Source organism: Benincasa hispida, chromosome 12, assembly GCF_027475165.1.
Source record: "Benincasa hispida cultivar pf3 chromosome 12, pf3_genome.v1.1, whole genome shotgun sequence".
NCBI classification, from domain to species: Eukaryota; Viridiplantae; Streptophyta; class Magnoliopsida; order Cucurbitales; family Cucurbitaceae; genus Benincasa; species Benincasa hispida.
In genome coordinates this window covers 74,989,063-75,011,347 of record NC_143489.1, presented here as the reverse complement: position 1 = coordinate 75,011,347, position 22,285 = coordinate 74,989,063, and the positions used below count along the sequence as shown (strand labels likewise).

The window sequence follows — 22,285 nt, the reverse complement described above, 5'->3', positions numbered from 1 at the left end:
AAAAAAAAAAAAACACTCAATTTATAGCTCTAAATTTTGTTGTATTAATTTAAACATTTAACTCATAATTATATTAGTTTAAAATCTATAGTCAGTGATTTAAGATGGTTTTTAAAACAGAAAAAAAAAAAAGTTGTAAAGAAATATTCTAACTTTAATTTATTATTTTTTTCTTTATTTATTCTCAAGATATACACACTCCACTAAAAATATATATTTTCTATCTTTAAATACGGATAGACACCCAAGAATTGAAGATATCTAGAATATAAGGCATTGAAAGAATCACAAGGTTTGTGAGAGAAGATGAGTTCAATCCCTAGAAATTTCGCCCTTAAATCTATTTCCAACAATTTATTTCTTCGTTATGTTCCAGAAAAAAATGAATTAAATGGATTTCTCCAATTCTCTAGCGAAGAAGTGGTGAGTCCATACACAAAGTTTGAGATCGAAAAATCCAACATTGGGAAGGGATATGTCCACATTAGATGCTGTTACAACAACAAATATTGGGTTCTTCAATCTCAATCTTCTCATTACATTGTTGCCACTGCCAAAGAAAGAGAGGAAGATCAATCAAAATATTCTTGCACCTTATTCAAGCCACTTTATGACGACAACAACGACAATAAACACAATACATTCCGCTTTCAGCACGTCTACCTCAACCTCAACGTACACTTGAAAGAAGCTGACGGATCGCAGTATCAAGGTTGCTTAGAGGTGAAAGCATCAAAAGATGGCCCAAATCTCGATCGAGAAGCCGAATTCTCGACCTTCATCAATTGGGATACATTGTTTATACTTCCTAAATACGTCGCCTTCAAACAGAATCACTACCTTCGACCAAGGCATCATGGAGGAACCAAGTCCGTTTTTTTGGAATTCAAAAGCTCAGATCCAGCAGATCCAGGAGTGAGAAATGAGGTGATATCGACACCAGATGGTCACGTCCGTATAAAAAATGTTCCTTATGGGAAGTTTTGGATTCGAGATCCCGAAAAAAATTGGATTGTATTGGACGATAATCCGTCAACTGCTAAGGATGATCCAAGAACATTGTTTTGGCCTGTCAAACTTGAGAACAATGTGGTGGCCCTTCGTAATGCTTCCAATAATTGCTTTTGCAAGAGGCTGAGTGAAAGCTTTAGCCCCTTTGATAATAGTCTCAATGCTGCTATTGATTACATTACTAGTGAAGCAAATTTGGAAGTAACTGAGCTTGTTCTTTCACGTAATATTTATAATGTCCTATTCCACCTTTCTGATGCTAGGACATTTAATGAGAGACCCATTTCGTTGACAAGCACTGTGGTTGAGAACAACAATTCTGAAGCTCAAAAATTCAGCATCAAACTCTCTTATGAAGATACTACCACCTCTACGTGGGCTGCCAACGCGAACGGTACGTTTGGTGTCAAGATGACGATCGACACTGGAGTTCCGAAAGTTTCCGAAGGAAAGGTTGAAATTGAAGCTGAGATATCTGAGGATTACACATGGGGAAAAACACAACAAATGAAATGTCTATCTGAGGTTGTCCATGAGGTTACTGTGCCTGTTTGGACTAAAGTGAAGGCTAGTGTAATGGCAACACGAGCTAGTTGTGACGTTCCTTTCTCCTACACTCAACGGGACAAACTCGTGAACGGGAAGTATGTTACTCACCGGTACCATGACGGTGTTTATAACGTCATAAATTCTTATAATTTTCACTTTGTTGCTGAAGAGGTTGAAGAGATTTGATCTATGTTTTCATCAGAGAGTACATGAAATAAGGTTGCTATAACCATTATTGTGTTCAGTAAAAAAGGACAAAAAGAAACGTAGAATTATTGGTGTTATGTGTTATTGAGTGCATTTTGCGAAGTTAAGAGTGTAAGAGAGATTCCATAATATTCCTTCCTTTCGTTTCTTATAGTGTAATGAGTTATGTTTTAATAAAAATGTGTTGTGTTCTACCTTTTTTTTTCGTAATGTTTATGAAGAGAATGTTCGGTTTTATATCTTCAAACTCGTGGTTTGTTAACAATGAAACTTATTTTGAAAATTCAATAAAGGTGTTATTGAATATATTTATTGCTTAATAGAAATCCAATAAACCTAAATAGTCCCTTAACCATTAGATGAGTACTTGAATTTTATGTGGAGACATAAAAGTGGATCAGATTCGAGTAAATAGTCAAAATGATCTATAGTATATGAATAAGATTGGTAACACCATTGGATGTGGCCTTAGTTGTTATAAGGAGTTGTGAATTGCTACAAACGAAGTGATCCTAATTCGTTCATGTTGGACATGAGGAGTGAGGGTTATTGGGATTGGTGTCCTAATTCTTCTGGAGTCTCGTTGTTTTGTAAAGATACATATTGTTTGATTAATAAAATAAATGTTATTTAATTCTAGCATTTATTCATATCCAATAAATAAAGTACCTTGGTTATCTTATGTCAACTTAAGCATGTATATGTGATATACAAGTGGATCATGCCTTAAGTGATAACCTAAATAGGTCTGTAGTATAAGGATTAAGGTGGGATACCTGATCCTGGTGACACTATGAATACAGTCCGCTTTGTAGAGGTTTGCAAGTGTTGTAAACTACTATAGATGGTAAATCCTAACCATTCATGTGGAGACGTGCGAGCGGGGGTGTCCTATACAAAGAGTTTATATAAGACTTGGACCACGAGATGATTAGACTCTGTATATAACGCTATTGAGACTAGAGACTTACATCTCACCTAAACGACTATAGGTGACACGACCTCAATCCTAAGTATTTTGGGAACTCCTGCCTTTGAGGGCGGTTTTTTGATTAGTATGGGTGAGAGTGGCCAGATTGCCCACTCAACATGCCTACCTTTGTTGGGGACTTGTCTGATCAGGGATCTGGGAACTTAATCCACAAGATGGAATTTACTCATTTCCCGAACTAGGGATAAGTAGAGAGATTGCTCCCTTAAAGGCTAATTCTGGAGTTTGAACATAGTGGCCACAACTTCTCTTTTGAAGAGAAGACTTATTCATAGTAGGATTATGACTTATGTTCATTAGAGGGATAAATGGTACTTAAGAAGACCGATGTAACTATAGGGGCATAATGGCTATCGGTCCAGCTGCATTTACCAGCGATCTGTGAAGGGTTGTCGCACTGCTGATTGGCCGACCCTTTGGAATCTCACATCGAGAATACCAAGGTAGCCTTCTCGATGGTGTCATACTCAACTTGACACTGTCGAGGTTCTGTGGAGGCCGTTCGTGTTGCTGGAGAGTTCATGACCGAGGCGATTGCTGAGTTCGAGCACAAAGTGTTCATGTTGTGTTGCGGTCGTGTCGATCGTGCATTTGAGGTTGCTGTTGTTCGAGCATTCATGAGCCGTGGAGACGAGTCTAGTTCGTAGAGTTATGCCTTGTTCATTTGTAGTGTTCATGCTTTAATTTCTATATTAATTGTATAACTGCGTGTTTTATGAACGATTGTAATTTGTAATGTTCATTGATAGCAGGTAGAAATACAAGCTATTAGAGCCTTTTATTTAGAGTTATGAGGGCTAACAAGCAGAATATGCGGTGATAATACTAAGAAGTTATGTGAAAAGTGAGCTTACGTCGATCAGCACTGAAAATCTCTGCTAACCCAATTTTATGCGTTTTTCTACGTCAAAATGTCTATTTTCGTAGCTATCGCAGGAATCGATCGCATGCGTTGAATCCCAGACCATCGCAAAGTTGATCGCATGCATTCATCGCATGGATGTTGCAGCTATAGAGTAATAACCATAATAGAAGGTTGATCACAAGGTGGGTGGAATGCATTAGTACTTTGGGAGAAACAAGCATGAACGCATACCTTGGGAGTATAAAAAAGGTGGTCATTTCACCTACCGCGCCAAAAGTGGCAGTGATTCAGAGCGGGACCACCAATGCTGTCGGCGATTGAGTTCTATAAATAGAGCCTTAGAGCCTAAATTCAAGGCATCCGAGCTTCTGCCTTAAGGCAAATCCTCAGATCACAGATGAGAGCGTGAGCAAGACATTTTTTGAGAGTTCTTCATTCCTTCAACCCATTTCGAGTGACGATCGGAGCTTTGCTGGAGATAAAGCTCGAGAGAAACTACTCCAGCACCAATCCATGGCATAATCGATAGCCTTGACATGTATCTGATGGAAGCAAGAGATTGCCTACATCTAGCCCTCCACCTCTCTTCTTATCTCTGTATTGCATTACATTTTGGCTTAAGACATTAATATATTTTGTAACCAATGCATCTCTTTATTTCCTTCGACACTATCTACATTAACTTCTTCTTTATCATCCCTTACTTTCATTACGATGAACTAAGTAAAGATTACAAGCGTTATCGCATACTCAATCATGTGACATAGAGATATGAAATATGTAGCAAACTACCGAGAGGTGTGCATTGCGCGAGTATAGTGAGTTAATCCTCTTTGCTTAGTGTGAAGCTGTAGCAACACTTGTCTATAAGCTGATTAGCTATGACTAACTGCCCAGAAGGGTAAGTAGTGGAGCTTACTAAGTAAAGTAAGCAGTGTTCCTAGAGATAGGAATATTCTTATGCTAAATGCAACCATGCGTTATAGAGATATAAGCATATGGCTGGCCACCGAGAGGAGTGTGACGCATTAGTGTGGCGGGTTGGGATTACCTTTGTGACCAAGCTTAATGATGCGGTGAATTTATCCCCTCCATTCTATTTATTTTTTCATGCATCTTATTACGTGTTAACAGTTGCCGCATCTTTACCAATTCTCATAGTCATACTTCCAATTGATCAATCTATTTAGTTAGGAGTAGGAGTAACACATAGTCTTTTAACTTCCTATTTCTTTTATTCATCACATCAAATGCATTTCTTCGCAACATTTAGTTACAAGCCCTTGAGTTCGACCTCGGATCATCCCGAGAAACTTTTGTTCTCGTTATACTTGGTGAGAAAGCAAGAAAACTTGTGGCAGGAATGCATGGTCATTGATCCTTCTGCCTCTTCCTTCACCTTTGCTTTTTCTTTGGCCATTTTCGTAACATAGAAAATGAACATTTGTTGATGTTTCTCTACTTGCAATCCCAAACTCTCAATGCTCTTTGTTAACGACGCCAACTTCTCCTCTATAGTTGGCAATTTCTGTATTTCGACTTTGAATCCTAAGATCTCTTGTTCTAGTAATTCCAGTTTCTCTTCAAAACGTTTCTGAACCATGCTTGCCCAGGTGATTGCTCTGATATCAATTTGTTAGGAAACTGATTCTTAATAAGACTTAGATCACTGTAACAAGTCGACACAACAACTAAACGAATACTGAGTTCTTTATTAAACAATAAACGTCAAACAAGGCTAAACGATCACTTGCAGGTGTTACTTGATCGTTTATCAAATACTTAACGATTGTTTACAAGTTCAACACAATCGCTAAGTAATACTAAACGATCGCTTACAAAATACTCTGCAATCGATTACACAACTCCTACACGATCGCTTAAAAATTGTTACATGATCGCTTATAGATTACAACACAATCGCTTACCAACTACTACATGATCGCAGGGCTCTACTATACGATCGTTTAGAAGAACTAAACGATAATTGGCACACAATGATAGAGGCTACACGATGGTACGCCCAAACTTCCACTCTTGAGAGCTCACTATTCCAACTCCAAATATTCAAATCTTCCCTATCCTTTTTTTCCGTTTCTTTCTTCTTTTAAACCTCCACTTCTCCCAACAGAATTGGAAATCATTTTTAATCGATTCAACTACCTCTCTATTCTTTCTTTCTTGATACTGCCACATAATTGGAGGCCTATCAACATACTAATGTCGAATCCATGAAAACGTTGAAATATTGATGAAAATTTAATACTATAATTATTAATAGGGATGTATATTAATAGGAGATAACCTTTATCTTATGTTCCTTTGTTTTCCACCTACTTTAATTAGAAAGAATGAGAATTCTTGATATGCTGGTAGGATTTTTGCAAGAAAAGAATTTTTGTGTTGGATGGTTTCAAGCAAGATTCATATAGAATCAAGTTAAAATGGCTGTATATTAAAAAAATTGTTTAACATCGATTGCTTGTGAAAAATCCAGAGATAAATTTGATTTTTCAATAATTTTATGTTAAAATTGACTTGAACAAATCTCAATTGATAAAGACATTTTACGAGGTGTGGCATAAGCATATTTTCGTTTACCATAGGAGAGGAGAAATTTGAAATATAAAGTACTCTAATTTAGCTTCTAGACTTCATTCGTTAATTTCTATACGGTCGTAATAGTCGTGGAGATAATTACTTGTTTGAAAAATAAATAGAATAGAGATAACTACTGTATAATTTTGTTGAATTAGATAATTGAATAATTTTCTTTTGCATATTTTAAATAAGCTTCCAAACCTAAGGGAAATTAATATAAATTAAGATTTTTTAAAAAATTTTTTTTACATATATCTGAAGTTAAGGATCAAGTAAATAATTTAGACTAGAAACTAATGAAATTATTCGAAACGTGACAAAATTCTCTGGGATAGAGAAAGAGAGATTACGAGAGATATGTGGATGGTCACATGTCCCTAATAGGATCCGTTAATAATCATTTAATGTACATGCCTAAGTGACATAAAAAGGTGATAAAATGAGTTCAATGAGAAAGTTATAGTGATTTATGGCTAAGCTCTAAGTAATGAGTAGAGTAGGTAATCCCAAAAAGAATTAATAAAAGCTAACTTAACACAAGTGCACACTCTTGTTGAAGCTAGAGAAGGTGACCAAATAGATGACCAATTTTAGTGGTGAATATATGGTTGTTTATTTGAGGGGTGGATCGTTGGGAATATAAATTAAAATTTTATATTGGTTAGATTAGGGAAATTAGGGCTATATAAGCTAGAGACAATGTTTCCCAATAATACATAAACCCTTTTAAGTGATTTAAAAAAAAATAATCATGAGAACCTATTATGAAATTGGATAATGTCATAAAACTGTATGAAGGCCCTACAATAATTTTCACGTGCTCAATGAATCAGTTATGTAATGAATAGATCTTGAAAATGTAATAATGTCCCATTTATATGACCCCACTTAGATAGGATATCAAGGATGGTACTAATTTTTCGCATTTCTTATCTACTAATACATAAAGCTCAAGGATGGGAGACTATATGGCTGTTTATTTGAGGAGTGGATTATTGAAAATACAAATTAAAGTTTCACATTGGCTCGATTAGGGAAATCAAGGCTAAGCAAGAGATAATGTTTTTCATTAATACAAAAAGCTTTTTAAATGATTTTAGTTAAAAAAACAATCATGAGAATCTATAATGAAATTGGACAATATCATACAACTGTGTGAAGATCTTACAATAATTCTCACATGCTAATTGAATCAGCTGTGTAATGAGTACGTCTTGAAAATGTCACGTCCCATTTATATGGGCTCAACTAGATAGGATATTAAGGATCGTACCAATTATTTTTTGCATTTTTTATCCATATCTATTATTAACATCATGTGATGGTTAAATAATTGTGAATTTTAAATATATGAAAGCATCTCAACATTTTCTCTCATCTTGAATTATCACTTTTAACTGACATGTAGGATTATCAAATAGTATTAGGCCCACATATACGTTTATCATATTAACATTCAAGACAAAAAAAAATACTTGGATAATGTGTTGATGAATTATTGTTTTCGACTTATACATTTGCCAAAAAAGTAATTTAACCTTTAGTGAGTTCTATAAAAATTAAAGCTAAAGTTAAAGTCATGAAAAAAAGTTGGCCTAAAAAACTAAATAAGGTGGTCCTCTTACAAATAATTGAATGTATTTTCAAGTGCATATCAATTATTGTTATCTATTTTAGCTTAACTTTGTACAATAATTTATACTTTTAAAAAATTGAAAATTTTCAATTACAAATGTTCCACTCATGAAAATTAGAGACAGTTGCAAGTATACCAATCAGACATAATTTATTAATAGATATAATAAAATGTAAAAAAAATAAAATAAAAATATGATAAAATTTAGATGGTATATAAGTGATAGACCATATCGTTAGTAGGAGTTTATCATTGTTGATCATATCGTTGGTAAGAGTCTATCAATGATAGAAGCCTATCGTCGTTGATAGACTTAATTATACTAGCAATTTTTTTAAAATGGTGTTATACACTTTTTGTTATTATCCCTAAAAATGCTATCCATGGCAATTATCCTTAAAATTATTTTTAATATTCCAACATGTCTTCAATCAAATTATAACCACCCTTTTACTTTATGGATATATTTGGTATTTTTTTTCTTACTATACTTGTAATTAGCTAATAAAGCTATTTTCTTTCCTCCATTGATTTAATTGCACAACTATTTTCTTCTATTTTAAGAGTTAATGTTGATACACTTTTAATGCTGGTATTGATCCCTTTGATGAATATGAGAAGAAGATAAATGTTGCCGTTTGGACATTAGGTAAAAAAAAAGTAATAGAAGAAAAATAAAATAATGAATAAATATCCATATATTATAATTAAAAAATGAGTATTTATAATACAAATTAAGGTACATTAAATAATACGAGTAGTTAATTAAGTTAAATGATGTTATTGTAGGAAATTATGATTTATTTTGTATGAAGTTAAATTAAGATGGTTTTCTAAAACAGAAAAACAAAGAAATATTCTAACTTTAATTTTTTTTTCTTTATTTATTCTCAAGATATACACACTCCACTAAAAATATATATTTTCAATCTTTAAATACGGATAGACACCCAAGAATTGAAGATATCTAGAATATAAGGCATTGAAAGAATCACAAGGTTTGTGAGAGAAGATGAGTTCAATCCCTAGAAATTTCGCCCTTAAATCTATTTCCAACAATTTATTTCTTCGTTATGTTCCAGAAAAAAATGAATTAAATGGATTTCTCCAATTCTCTAGCGAAGAAGTGGTGAGTCCATACACAAAGTTTGAGATCGAAAAATCCAACATTGGGAAGGGATATGTCCACATTAGATGCTGTTACAACAACAAATATTGGGTTCTTCAATCTCAATCTTCTCATTACATTGTTGCCACTGCCAAAGAAAGAGAGGAAGATCAATCAAAATATTCTTGCACCTTATTCAAGCCACTTTATGACGACAACAACGACAATAAACACAATACATTCCGCTTTCAGCACGTCTACCTCAACCTCAACGTACACTTGAAAGAAGCTGACGGATCGCAGTATCAAGGTTGCTTAGAGGTGAAAGCATCAAAAGATGGCCCAAATCTCGATCGAGAAGCCGAATTCTCGACCTTCATCAATTGGGATACATTGTTTATACTTCCTAAATACGTCGCCTTCAAACAGAATCACTACCTTCGACCAAGGCATCATGGAGGAACCAAGTCCGTTTTTTTGGAATTCAAAAGCTCAGATCCAGCAGATCCAGGAGTGAGAAATGAGGTGATATCGACACCAGATGGTCACGTCCGTATAAAAAATGTTCCTTATGGGAAGTTTTGGATTCGAGATCCCGAAAAAAATTGGATTGTATTGGACGATAATCCGTCAACTGCTAAGGATGATCCAAGAACATTGTTTTGGCCTGTCAAACTTGAGAACAATGTGGTGGCCCTTCGTAATGCTTCCAATAATTGCTTTTGCAAGAGGCTGAGTGAAAGCTTTAGCCCCTTTGATAATAGTCTCAATGCTGCTCTTGATTACATTACTAGTGAAGCAAATTTGGAAGTAACTGAGCTTGTTCTTTCACGTAATATTTATAATGTCCTATTCCACCTTTCTGATGCTAGGACATTTAATGAGAGACCCATTTCGTTGACAAGCACTGTGGTTGAGAACAACAATTCTGAAGCTCAAAAATTCAGCATCAAACTCTCTTATGAAGATACTACCACCTCTACGTGGGCTGCCAACGCGAACGGTACGTTTGGTGTCAAGATGACGATCGACACTGGAGTTCCGAAAGTTTCCGAAGGAAAGGTTGAAATTGAAGCTGAGATATCTGAGGATTACGCATGGGGAAAAACACAACAAATGAAATGTCTATCTGAGGTTGTCCATGAGGTTACTGTACCTGCTTGGACTAAAGTGAAGGCTAGTGTAATGGCAACACGAGCTAGTTGTGACGTTCCTTTCTCCTACACTCAACGGGACAAACTCGTGAATGGGAAGTATGTTACTCACCGATTCCATGACGGTGTCTATAACGTCATAAATTCCTATAATTTTCACTTTGTTGCAGAAGAGGTTGAAGAGATTTAATCTATGTTTTCATGAGAGAGTGCATGAAATAAGGTTGCTATAACCATTATTGTGTTCAGTAAAAAAATAAAAAAAAACGTAGAATTATTGGTGTTATGTGTTATTGAGTGCATTTTGCGGAGTTAAGAGTGTAAGAGAGATTCCATAATATTCCTTCCTTTCATTTCTTATGGTGTAATGAGTTATGTTATAATAAAAATGTGTTGTGTTCTACCTTTTTTTTTTTTTTTTTTTCCGTAATGTTTATGAAGAGAATATTTTGTTTTATGTCTTAAAACTCGTGGTTTGTTAACAATGGAACTTATTCTGAAAATTTAATAAAGGTGTTATTGAATATATTTATTACTTAATAGAAATCCAATAAACCTAAAAATTTTCTTGACCATTAGATGAGTACTTGAAAGTGTTGTAAACTACTACAGATGGTAGATTCTAACCATTCATGTGGAGACGTGCAAGTGGGGGTGTCCTATACAAAGAGTTTGTATAAGACCTGAACCACGAGATGATTAGACTCTGTATATAACGCTGTTGATACTAAAAACTTACATCTCACCTAAACGACCATAGGTGACACGACCTCAATCCTGAGTGTTTTGGGAACTCCTACCTTTGAGGGCAATCCTTTGATTAGTATGGATGAGAGTGACCAGATTGCCAACTCAACATGCCTACCTTTTTTGGGGACTTGTCTAATGTAGGAGCTGGGAACTCAATCCACAAGATGAAATTCACTCATTTCCCAAAGTAGGGATAAGTAGAGAGATTGCTTTCTTAAGGGCTGATTTCGGGGCTTGAACATAGTGGTCACAATTGTTTTTTGAAAGAGAAGACTCAGGACTATGACTTATGTTCATTAGAGGGATAAGTGGTACTTTATTATTTTTTTTCCAAAATGATTTATTTTCAAAATTAAATACTTAAAAAATTAAACAAAACATTCTTGAAGTCCGGATTTATTTATTTATTATTTTTTTTATTTTTATTTTTTTTTTAATGTGGAGCACCTCGTTTCTTATGGTACGTGCTTTATCTTATCTTTTTTATGAATTGTTGGTATCAAAAAAGCTACAAGTTGGGCCATCATATGAACCAATTAACCCACGTGACAGAAATAACTATTAAAATATCCTAATTTTGTTCATCTGTATGAAAGTTTTATGAGTTTTGATTATAGTTGAAAATTTTAATGTTGAGCATATAACTATTTTTTTTAATAAAAAATTAGCAATATTAAATCAGTTTTTGTTCTTAACTTTTTTTTTTTTCTTTTTGTATTTTCTGGATTACAACAATGGGTTGAGTGAAAGATTTGAATCTCTAACATCTTGAGAGATAATTCATACTTTATGGCAACTAAACTTTATTTATGTAAAATCTATATAAATTTATCTATACATGGGAAGATTAAAAAAAAAAAGAAAACTCAATTTATAGCTCTAAACTTTGTTGTATTAATTGAAACATTGAACTAATAATTATATTAATTTAAATTTTAAACTTTTGTAAGTGCGTCGGTTTACAGATTTCATTATCTTATGAAGAGGTTAAGGTTAAAAAAGAAAAATACTTCAGTATATTTTGAGCATCATCCATCTTTCTATAGTCTATTTGCACGTTCATCCACAATTTGCCACATGACAAACTATTTTTTTCTTAAATATTTTTTAGTTTTTTCTTATTTGTCATCTAGCTGCAAAAAAATGGTACAATTTAGGATACATCTAAGTATTGCTTGTTGGAATATCTAAGAAAATAAATAGACATATATATATATATATATATTTATTTATTTAAAAAAAATTTAATTCACGTGGCAAATTATTGTTGAACAATTAGATGAGATCTTACAAAAATGAGTGCAATCTATTAGTTAACGTGAGATTCCATCTTAAAATCAATTAACAAGGTTTCAATATTATATCTATATCGATATAATGTCTAAAAAATATTTTAAATTAATAAATAGATATTTTAGGCTTTTCAAACAAGTTAACATGCTTATTATTTATGTTGTATTTATATTACCATAAAAACTAAATAGATGAAGATAAATTTAATTATATATCATCTAACATTATTAGACTATATTGTTAATAAAATTCTATTAACGATGGTAATTGACTAAAATTGTTGTTCTTTATATGCATACACTTTGCTGATAGATGAATGATACAAGTTCATGTCCTCGGCAACTACGCCATAAACTTGATGACTAAAATTGTTGTTCTTTATATGCATGCACTTTGTGATAGATGAATGATACAATTTCATGTCCCCGGCAACTGCGCCATAAACTTTATGACTAAAATTGTTGTTCTTTATATGCATGCACTTTGATGATAGATGAATGATACAATTTCATGTCCCCGGCAACGGCGCCATAAACTTGATGACTAAAATTGTTGTTCTTTATATGCATGCACATTGATGATAGATGAATAATACAAGTTCATGTCCCCGGCAATGGCGCCATAAACTTGTAATATGAAATTTGTATCTCTATCTTTATCTATTGCGTTGCTTATTATGTGCTAATGAATGAATATGATGAATGATGATCTATGCGCTCAAGTGCTTTGCGATAAAGATATTATTGCGATACTACTTCTAAGTATATGTGTTGATGATAAAATGCTTCGTAGTATGCAATATTGTAGTGCGTGTCACAAGTTTCCTTGCACTGGAACCAAGTATAATTCCAACACAAGTTCCTTAGAATGACCTGAGATTGAACACGGGGATTGTTGTTGTTTAGATGCGATACTAATGTGGTATATGAGACTGGTTATCATAAAGAATAAACAATTTGGTTTATGCGGCAATATAAATTGCGCTGAAAGTAAAATTGCATTGTAAATAAAATGCATTGATAGAATAAATGTCTAAACTACTATGATATAGGGTGAGGACACTATGAAGTTGTACAAAAGAATCTAATGAATGCGATGACAAGTCTTGTGAATGAAGCAGAAAGAGAATGAGTAGAGAGAAAGGACATTGCAAGTTCGTCAATCTCGTTAAGGACGCAACTAAGGTTCCACTTTCTTTTGGCTTACACCTTTCAGTGATCGGCCGCGTTTCCATACGTCTATGGTGAAACAGAGATGAACGTAATGAACGCAAGGTTGTTTCCATCTCTAGAAATACTTCTCGCTTTAGTGAACGCATTCTTCCAACCTTCTCTCGATAGGCGAAATAACATCTTCACTTTTGCTCTCACAGGTGAAGATGCCGTCGAACATGCTTTAGCTAAACTTAGCCGATTACCTTAACAAGATTAACTCACTCGCTTAATTCTTCCTCTTTACCCAGGGGATTAAGAACACATGATGGATAAATGAATAATAAATGTATGGAAAGGAACAGAGAGATGATAATGATGATGATAATAACATTTAAATCTAAAGATCAACGTTTGATACATGATTTGTGAATGAAAGATTAAAGAAGATGAACACAATAGATGAATGAAAGAATAGAAACAAATACGGAAAGAGTGTCAATGTCTTGACACAGATCCAGATCGGAGACATTGTGCTTGCCGGCGTGTGGATGAGATGGAGTGGAAAGCTTCCCTCTCAGGCTTGTTTTCCCGGTAGAAGTGACCTCTTGCACAGAGCTTCTGCTTCAGGAATGGGAAGAATTTCTTGCTCAGAGACTCACCTTTCAGCCTTGTCTCATCGTTCTCTTGGATTTTCTTGCAATGAATTCAAGGAAGCTGTTTACAGACAAGACCTTGGCTCTTTGAATTAGTGGTCCCACTGTGTAAATCCTGATAACTCCTGCCATGGCATAATGGAAAATTCCTCTCTGCTCCATGATCAATTTGTCAGAATCGTACAATAGAAAAGCTGTACACTTGTTAGAATCGCCGCGAATGCGTTGCTCTTCACATCTTCGATCGATCGCCGCATGCAGTGTAGTTGTTTTGATTACTGAGTGCGGTGGAAATGCATTGATCACTAGAATCCATAATCGATCGTCGCATGCGCTTCCATTGCGTTGATCTTCCTTCGTTCTTGAGCGATTGGCGCATGCGGAGTAGATGCATTGTACATTTTTTCCTCGAGCAATTAATGCATGCGGTGACCTATTTCCTACAAAACAAAGACTTGGACATTCCATTTCGCCATCGTAATGGGGTTAGTGGGTGTGTTCACGATACTTTATAATTTTCGTATTTCTCAGCCAATTCTTATACTATCGACGCAACTTTTCTTTCTTTTTACTACATAATCTAAATAAAACAGCATAAATAACTTGTATTTCTAGAAGTTATCAATAATTACCATATTAATAATCACTAAGTCGTACATGCTTTTTCACTCATCGATGAATTTTAACTCTTTAAATGGTCGAGGTGTCCAATAACCAATTTGCTTTTATTTTTTATTTTCTAAAAACATAAGGTTGTTACATTATTAACCCATTATGTTTTCATTTTTTTTGTTTCTCGAAAGTATTCTTTTTCTACTAAATCCATTAAAGAGTTGACATAATATTAAATTTACGTTGATTATTTTGACTTAAACTTTTAGGAAAATCAATTATTAACGTTTATGTATATCCAAAACTTTTTTTTTTTTAACTTTCCCTAATTTGATTTTTCCCTCTAAAATTTCTTTCTCCTCTCTAACATTTTTATCTTTCCACTTGTATTTCTTGCTCTATTAAAATTCTCTCTCTCACTTTTATCTTAAGGTCTCGTTTGATGATTATTTAAGCTTCATGATAACTTGTAGAAATCCAAGTTATTGTGACTCAATAAAATCTCATCATTTTTAGAGAATGTTTATTGCTAAAATACTGCGGTGATAATGCATGATATTGCAGGATTTCAACAAATATTCTAAGTGTCGCAGGCAATGTCAAACGCATGGGCATGCGTCGGAGGGATTCAACGCAAGGAAGATTCATTGATTCAGGCTGTTTGTGTCAAATCACCACTTGCAAGCATGTGCATCTGAAGCTGGCGGCGTCTGAAAAACATCTGAGTATCAGACGTCTGACTAGGATATGGAATTTAATGCTGCCTATCATCAAGTTGGAGAAGATCGACGCTTATAAATAGAAGAAGTCCCACCAGATGAAGGGATCTTTTTTAGCTCATTGTATAGCTCTGAAATTTTGAGACCTTAGGCTTGTGCTGTGGTGATGAGAAAAACACAAGAGGGAAGAGAATCACTACCACCGCCGATCAAGAAACGAAGAAAGCTGAGCTTGAGAGATAAATTTATTCCAATTCTTCCACAAGTTGTTGTACACGAATTAGAATTAAGCCAAAGAGGACAAGAGATTATACTCTACGGCTTGACGCCTTTCATTTCATCTTATCGTTTTCGTCATCTCATTTGATTGAGTATTGGTTTTGTAAAGACAACCAGTTCCTTTATAAATTCACATATTTGATCTATCTCACTTCGCCATTGTTTATTTCTTGTTTTATGTTAGATGCATCTGTAACTTTATGCAAAATCCAATTCTAAATGCTTAAGCCAACTAAATCACTTGGTAAAAGCAGCTTTAGCTTAAATTATTCGAGAGAATAAGCAGCCAGCATTAAGTTAGAAACGCTTAGTACATTTAAAGATAGACGCACTGGCGTTTTATTGCATCCTGTGACTGATGCATACATCCTAGAGATAGGTATTGTATGACATTTGCATTGAGAAGTGCCGAATAGAAGTCTAATGCATAAACAAAGATAAACAAGTCATTTCATCCACATTATATTCTTGTTTGTGTACATCTAACTTAGATCGACGCATATCTCCTGCATCAAACTCCATTTTCACATGATCCCTTATTCTCTACTTGACCATTTTTTATCTTCTTGCATGCACACAACAGCTTAGTGTAAATAACTCATTTCTACATTCACTTAGGATATTTCTACAATAGTTATAATGCAAGGTCTGCGTTAGCTTTAATTTGAATCCCTGAGTTCGACCCTGGATTTACCAGGAATCTGAGTTGGATTTATTCTTGGATCTGAGTTAGGAAAACATGAACGCCTATAGAGGAGTGTCATGCGTCCTGTTGCACATCACTAACGCATCACAAATGCATCAATGCATCATCCATATTTACACTTATTTTTCCAATTACTTTGTACAATGCACTCTTAAGCTTGCATCACGAATTCAACGAATAAGTTTTTGGTGCCGTTTCCGGGGATTCAGCAACAAAACTAACCAGAAATTTTGCTTGTATCTTTTAAAGGAAAACTATAGCTGAGGGAGTATTACGAGCTAAGCCGAAGCTTGTAAACGTTTATGAGCAGGGAAAACACTCCAAAGCTTATATACAACCCCGAAGTTGAAAGGACCATTCGACGAAGAAATCGATCTAATTGTCGCTGTAGGTTAAGGCAACAACTACTCAGACAATAAACCAGGCAACAACAAATTGCAGACGAACAAGCGAATCAGAACTTAGCTCAACAGCTAGCCCACACTGTGCAAAATCCTATCATAATGACAAACAGTAGTATGCGTCCCATGCGAGAGTATGCGTCTCCTGTGTTGTATGATTTCTCACCAGGGATCATATATCCAACGCTAGATGGGACAAGTTTAAGATGAAATCTGTGATGTTAAAAATGCTCCAAACAGCTGGACAATTTAGGGGTGCTCGGGGAGAAGACCTTCACGCCCACATGAAACGTTTCCTGGAGACGCGCAACTCGTTTGTGATTCCTGGGATCACTCCATAAGCTATCAAGCTATCTTTATTCCCATATTCTTTGCATGACGACGCAAAGCAATGGTAAGTTCTTTGGAGCCTGGGGAGATCACGACCTGGGAAAAGTTGGTGGAGAATTTCATGCAAAAACACTTTCCACCCACCACAAATGCAAGGAGGCGGAGAGAGATCATGAACTTCGAGCATGAAGAATTTGAAACCTTGAGTGCCGCATGGGAACTTTGATAATTTAGAAATACAAGTTATTTATGCTGCCTTATTCAAATATTGTGGACAAAAGAGAGAAAATATGTGTCGATTGTATTAAAATTAGCTTACAACCACTAAAACCATTAAGATGGTAGAAAAGGATATTTCAAGTCTGTTTTACAGGAAACCAAGTCACCGCTTACGATCAAGACTCAGAGAGAAACTGAACAACGTATCTCCGTCGCATTGCACCCGTCAAATCAATACTGAAGAGACGATCAAGCAATGACGGTGCAATGCGACAATCGATCCAGAGCTGAACTTCAATCGCGTGCAGTAATAAAAACAATACTGCATGCGGACATACGATTGAAAGATGCAAATGAGCAACGAAAACGCGGAGGATTGTGACATGTGTATAACTAACCGTTGTGCAAATTCGACGGACTGATTACATAACAGAAGGAATATTTATTCCACCATTTTCGAACTTTCCATAACAATGAAGTGGGGACCACAAGTCAGAGAATCAAAGCCTTCAGCCTATAAATACCCTCAAAGAATTCACTGAAAAATATACTTGATATGGGGGATAATTGATACGAGGCTATTGAGAGAGAGCTGATCTGAGTGCTGATCGGAGGAAATCCGGGAAGAGAAGAGACAAGGCCGAGAGGTGAGTCTCAGTGCAATTCTGCCAAATCCCCATCGATAAGCTCTGTACTTAGATCCCTTCTATCGGTTGAGCAAGCCTGAGAGAGAAGCTCATCCTTCCATTCACTCCATCGACACCGGCAAGTGATTCTCCATTCCAGATCTGTGCCAAGACGTTGGCACTTATTTGTATTTGTTTCTAACTCGCATTCATTGATTGTATTTCATTTTCTTAATCTCTTCATTCACAACCATGTATCAATGCTAAATATTATTATTGAATGTCTTGATAATTTCCATTTCCACTTCTCTGTCTATTTCCATTCCTCCATAAATCATTTTCTCCATGATGTTTTCTTAATCCCTTAGTGGTTAATATGAATTAAACAAGTAACTTAATTTGTGCTAAAGAAATAAAGATTTTTAGCTAAAGCATGCTAGATGGCATCTTCACTTGTAAGAGCAGAAGTGAAGATGCCATTCTGATCTATCGAGAGAAGGTTAGAAGAATGCGTTAACTAATGCGAGAAGTACTTCCAGAGATGGAAGTAACCTTGGGTTCTTTACGTTTGTCCCTATTTCACCACAGAGATGTGGGAACGCGGCCGATCACCGAGAGGTGTAAGCCAAGAGAAAAGCGGGACCATACTTATTCCTTTAACATAATTAAGGAACTTGCGATGTTTGTACTAATTATCTTTTCTCTTTATGTTTCACACATAAGACTTGCCACCGCAAACACGATCTTTGTATAATCTTCACAGTCAGTCTCCACCTCAGTATCTTGTATCATGAAACCTGTATCTTGTATCATCATAGCTTAGGTTTATTTTACCGTACTTTACTTTTACCGCAATTTACTTTATTATTGCATTTTATTGTTTATCTTTACTTTATCGCATTTTCAATTACCTGTACACACAATCTTGTTATAAGTTGAGAAACCCCTGGTCGCATATATCACAAATATAATGCAATAACCTCAAACAGTCCCTGTGTTCGACCTCGGATCACACCGAGAAACTTGCGGTGGAATTATACTTAGTTCTAACGCAAGGAAACTTGTGACAATGCATAGTATACTACGAGATTCTCATAAATAAAGCATATCTAGAAGTAGTATCGCATACAGAGTCATTATTCATTCATGCATTGTATGGCGTAAGATTAGAATACATTGTATGTCTTTACAAGTTTATGGCAATGCATTTCGCATTCTATCCTTGCTTGCATCATTATATATCTTATGCACCCAGCAAGCGCTTTAAAGGATTAGTCAAGAATTGCCCCAATCACGAATTACCATTAACCATCTAGATGGAGACTTTTTATGGCGGATTAAATAGAGCATCTCAAATGACAGCCGATGCAGGTGCAGCTGGCAGTATCATGGACAAATCTTATAATGAAGCTAAGAAGATATTGGACCGTATAGCCAAGCATAATATGGAATGGGTAGATGAAACTTACGACGCAAGAGCAGATAGGAAGAGGCGATCTTAGAATGTGAATTCTATTGACTCTAATGCAATAGCTACACTCTCTACACAAGTGGCTACTATGACAAACCTTTTGCAGAATATGTTACTGGGGAACGCATTAAACCCGTAAAAGGTAAATCAGGTGGAAAATTCGTACAGCCCATGGTTAGTTGTGTGGGCTGTGGAGATCTCCATTCCTACTCTGATTGCCCACAAAATCTACAATCGGTATGCTTTATTAAAAATAACCCATTCTCAAACACCTATAATCATGGATAGAGGAACCATCCAAATTTCTCTTGGGAAGATCAACAGAAGCACCACCAACCAGGGGTAAATCAGCAGCAAAGGAAAGGACCGCCACCTGGATTCTAGCAATCACAACAACCGCACCAACAATACTTTAATAGAGGAAGTCATGCGTCGAGTTCAGCATCTCCGCTTGAAAACCTCTTAAAGGAACATATCGCCCAGAACGACGCATTGCTAAAAAGCCAAGCGTCGTCCATCAGAAATTTAGAGATACAGGTGGAGCAGATTGCCAGTGAGTGAAGAGTTGGCAGCCAAGAGTCTTGCCCAGCAACACAAAAACCCTAGGAAATAACAACGGAAAAGAGCAATGTCATGCGGTGACATTGCGAAGTGGCAAACCTATTGTAGAAAGAACCATGAACCCAAGAACCAACAAGCCTTCAAAAGAGCTCAACACACACCCAACGACATTGGAAGATCAAGAAGAACGAACGCCTGAATCCACAAGCCATTTGAAGCCAAACACGTCTAACGTAGGAGAACTTGCGGTGTAGTTGAATGCACCATTTCCTAGACGCTTGATAAAGAAGAATGATGAACAACAATTTAAGCATTTTCTTAAACTCCTGAGGCAACTGCACATTAATATTCCACTTGTAGAAGCCTTAGAACAAATGCCGAAGTACGTCAAGTTCTTGAAGGATATTTTGACAAGGAAGAAGAGAATCAGCGAGGCAGAAGTAATTGCGCTAATGCAGGAGTGCATATGTTAGTCAGCATTAGATTACCCAAGAAACAGAAGGACTTGAGAAGCTTCACAGTACCGTGCTCAATCGGAGGGCTGGATGTACAACATGCATTGTGTGATCTGGGAACAAGCATCAACCTCGTGCCACTCTCAATCTTCAAGAAATTGGGAATTGGTGAAGCATAACCCACTTCTATAATGCTTCAACTCACTGATAAGACGATCATATACCCTGAAGGAAAGATTGAGGATGTTCTAGTGAAAGTTGACAAATTCATATTCCCAGCGGATTTCATCATCCTTGATTATGAAGCAAATAGGGACCAATCATTCTTGGATGACTCTTTCTCGCCACTGGGAAAGTATTAATAGACGTGCACAAGGGAGAACTGATCATGCGCGTAGACAATCAGGAAGTGAAATTTAATGTGTTAAATGCATTAAAGTTCCCGGATGATGAAGAATGTCAACTTAACAACATAGCTGCCTGAAGAATTAACCCAAGTTTGTGAGGTCCTTGCATTGGAAGAAAACACGAAGAAACTCGAGTCACCAAGTCTGAGTGAGCGATACACGAAGCCAATGCATCCATCATTAGAAGAGCCACCAGAACTAGAACTGAAACCTTTACCTAACCACTTTAAATATGCTTTTCTTGGATCAAACAACACCTTACATGTAATTATTTTAGCAAATCTTTCCGAGCCTAACAAATATTCTCTTTTGCAGATGTTGCAAAAACACATGCGGGCAATAGGATGGACAATGGCTAACATCCATGGTATCAGCCCATCTTACTGCATGCACAAAATCAGGCTAGAAGAAGGGAAGGCTGGATTAATTGAGCCTCAACGAACGCTAAATCCGATAATGAAGGAAGTAGTTAAGAAAGAAATCATAAAGTGGTTGGACATAGGAGTAATCTACCCTATATCCGATAGCAGCTGGGTAAGCCTAGTTCAATGCATCCCTAAAAAAGGAGGAACAACAGTGATATTCAATAGTAACAATGAGCTCATCCCTTCAAGGACTATCACGGGTTGGCGCATCTGCATGGACTATAGGAAACATAATGCGGCAACCAAGAAGGACCACTTCCCTCTTCCTTTCATTGACCAAATGCTTGACCGACTGGCTGGTAAAGAATTTTATTGTTTCCTAGATGGATACTCCGTTTATAACCAAATTCTAATGACCTAGAAGATTAGGAAAAGACGACATTCACTTGCCCCTTTGGAACGTTCGCATTTAGATGCATGCCCTTTGGACTATGCAACGTACTTGGAACATTCCAAAGATGCATGATGGCAATTTTCTCTGACTTTTTGGAAAAGACCATTGAAGTTTTTATGGATGATTTTTTAGTTTTTGGAGACTCATTTCAATCGTGCTTAGATAACGTGGAGGCCATCCTCGCTAAATGCGAGGAAACAAATCTTGTGTTAAATTGCGAAAAATGTCACTTTATGATGAATGAAGGCATTGTTTTAGGCCACAAGGTATCTAAAGGCAGGTTGGAAGTTGATGAGGCCAAGGTAGATGTCATAGCTAAACTTCCTCTACCATCCAATGTAAAAGCTCTATGAAGTTTTCTAGGACATGTAGGCTTCTACCGAATGTTCGTAAAAGGATTTTCTCAAATTTCGTGACCTCTGAGCACATTATTAGAAGCAAACTGGCCCTACGAATTCAATGACGATTGCTGCGACGCATTTGAAACACTAAAGTATGCGTTGACTATAGCTTCGGTACTAATAGCACCGGATTGGATGTAAAGTTTCAATCTAATGTGCAACGCAAGTGATGTTGCAGTAGGCACCATGTTGGAACAGAAAAAAGGGAATTTGATACACCTCATCTCTTATGCGTCAAAGACACTGAATGACTCTCAGGACCATTACACAACTACGGGAAAGAAATGTTGGCTGTAGTGTTCGACAT

At 35.9% G+C, this 22,285-nt stretch overlaps 2 protein-coding genes across 2 annotated transcripts; both read left to right on the top strand.

Moving 5' to 3' along the window:
* Positions 1-306: 306 nt before the first annotated feature.
* On the top strand, positions 307-1,746 carry LOC150032196 (uncharacterized). Its single transcript, XM_090308439.1, has one exon. It carries the CDS (start codon positions 307-309, stop codon positions 1,744-1,746), a length of 1,440 nt encoding a protein of 479 aa, XP_090164565.1.
* A 7,126-nt stretch (positions 1,747-8,872) lies between these two features.
* On the top strand, positions 8,873-10,312 carry LOC120067616 (uncharacterized). Its single transcript, XM_039019160.2, has one exon. It carries the CDS (start codon positions 8,873-8,875, stop codon positions 10,310-10,312), a length of 1,440 nt encoding a protein of 479 aa, XP_038875088.2.
* Positions 10,313-22,285: the final 11,973 nt, after the last annotated feature.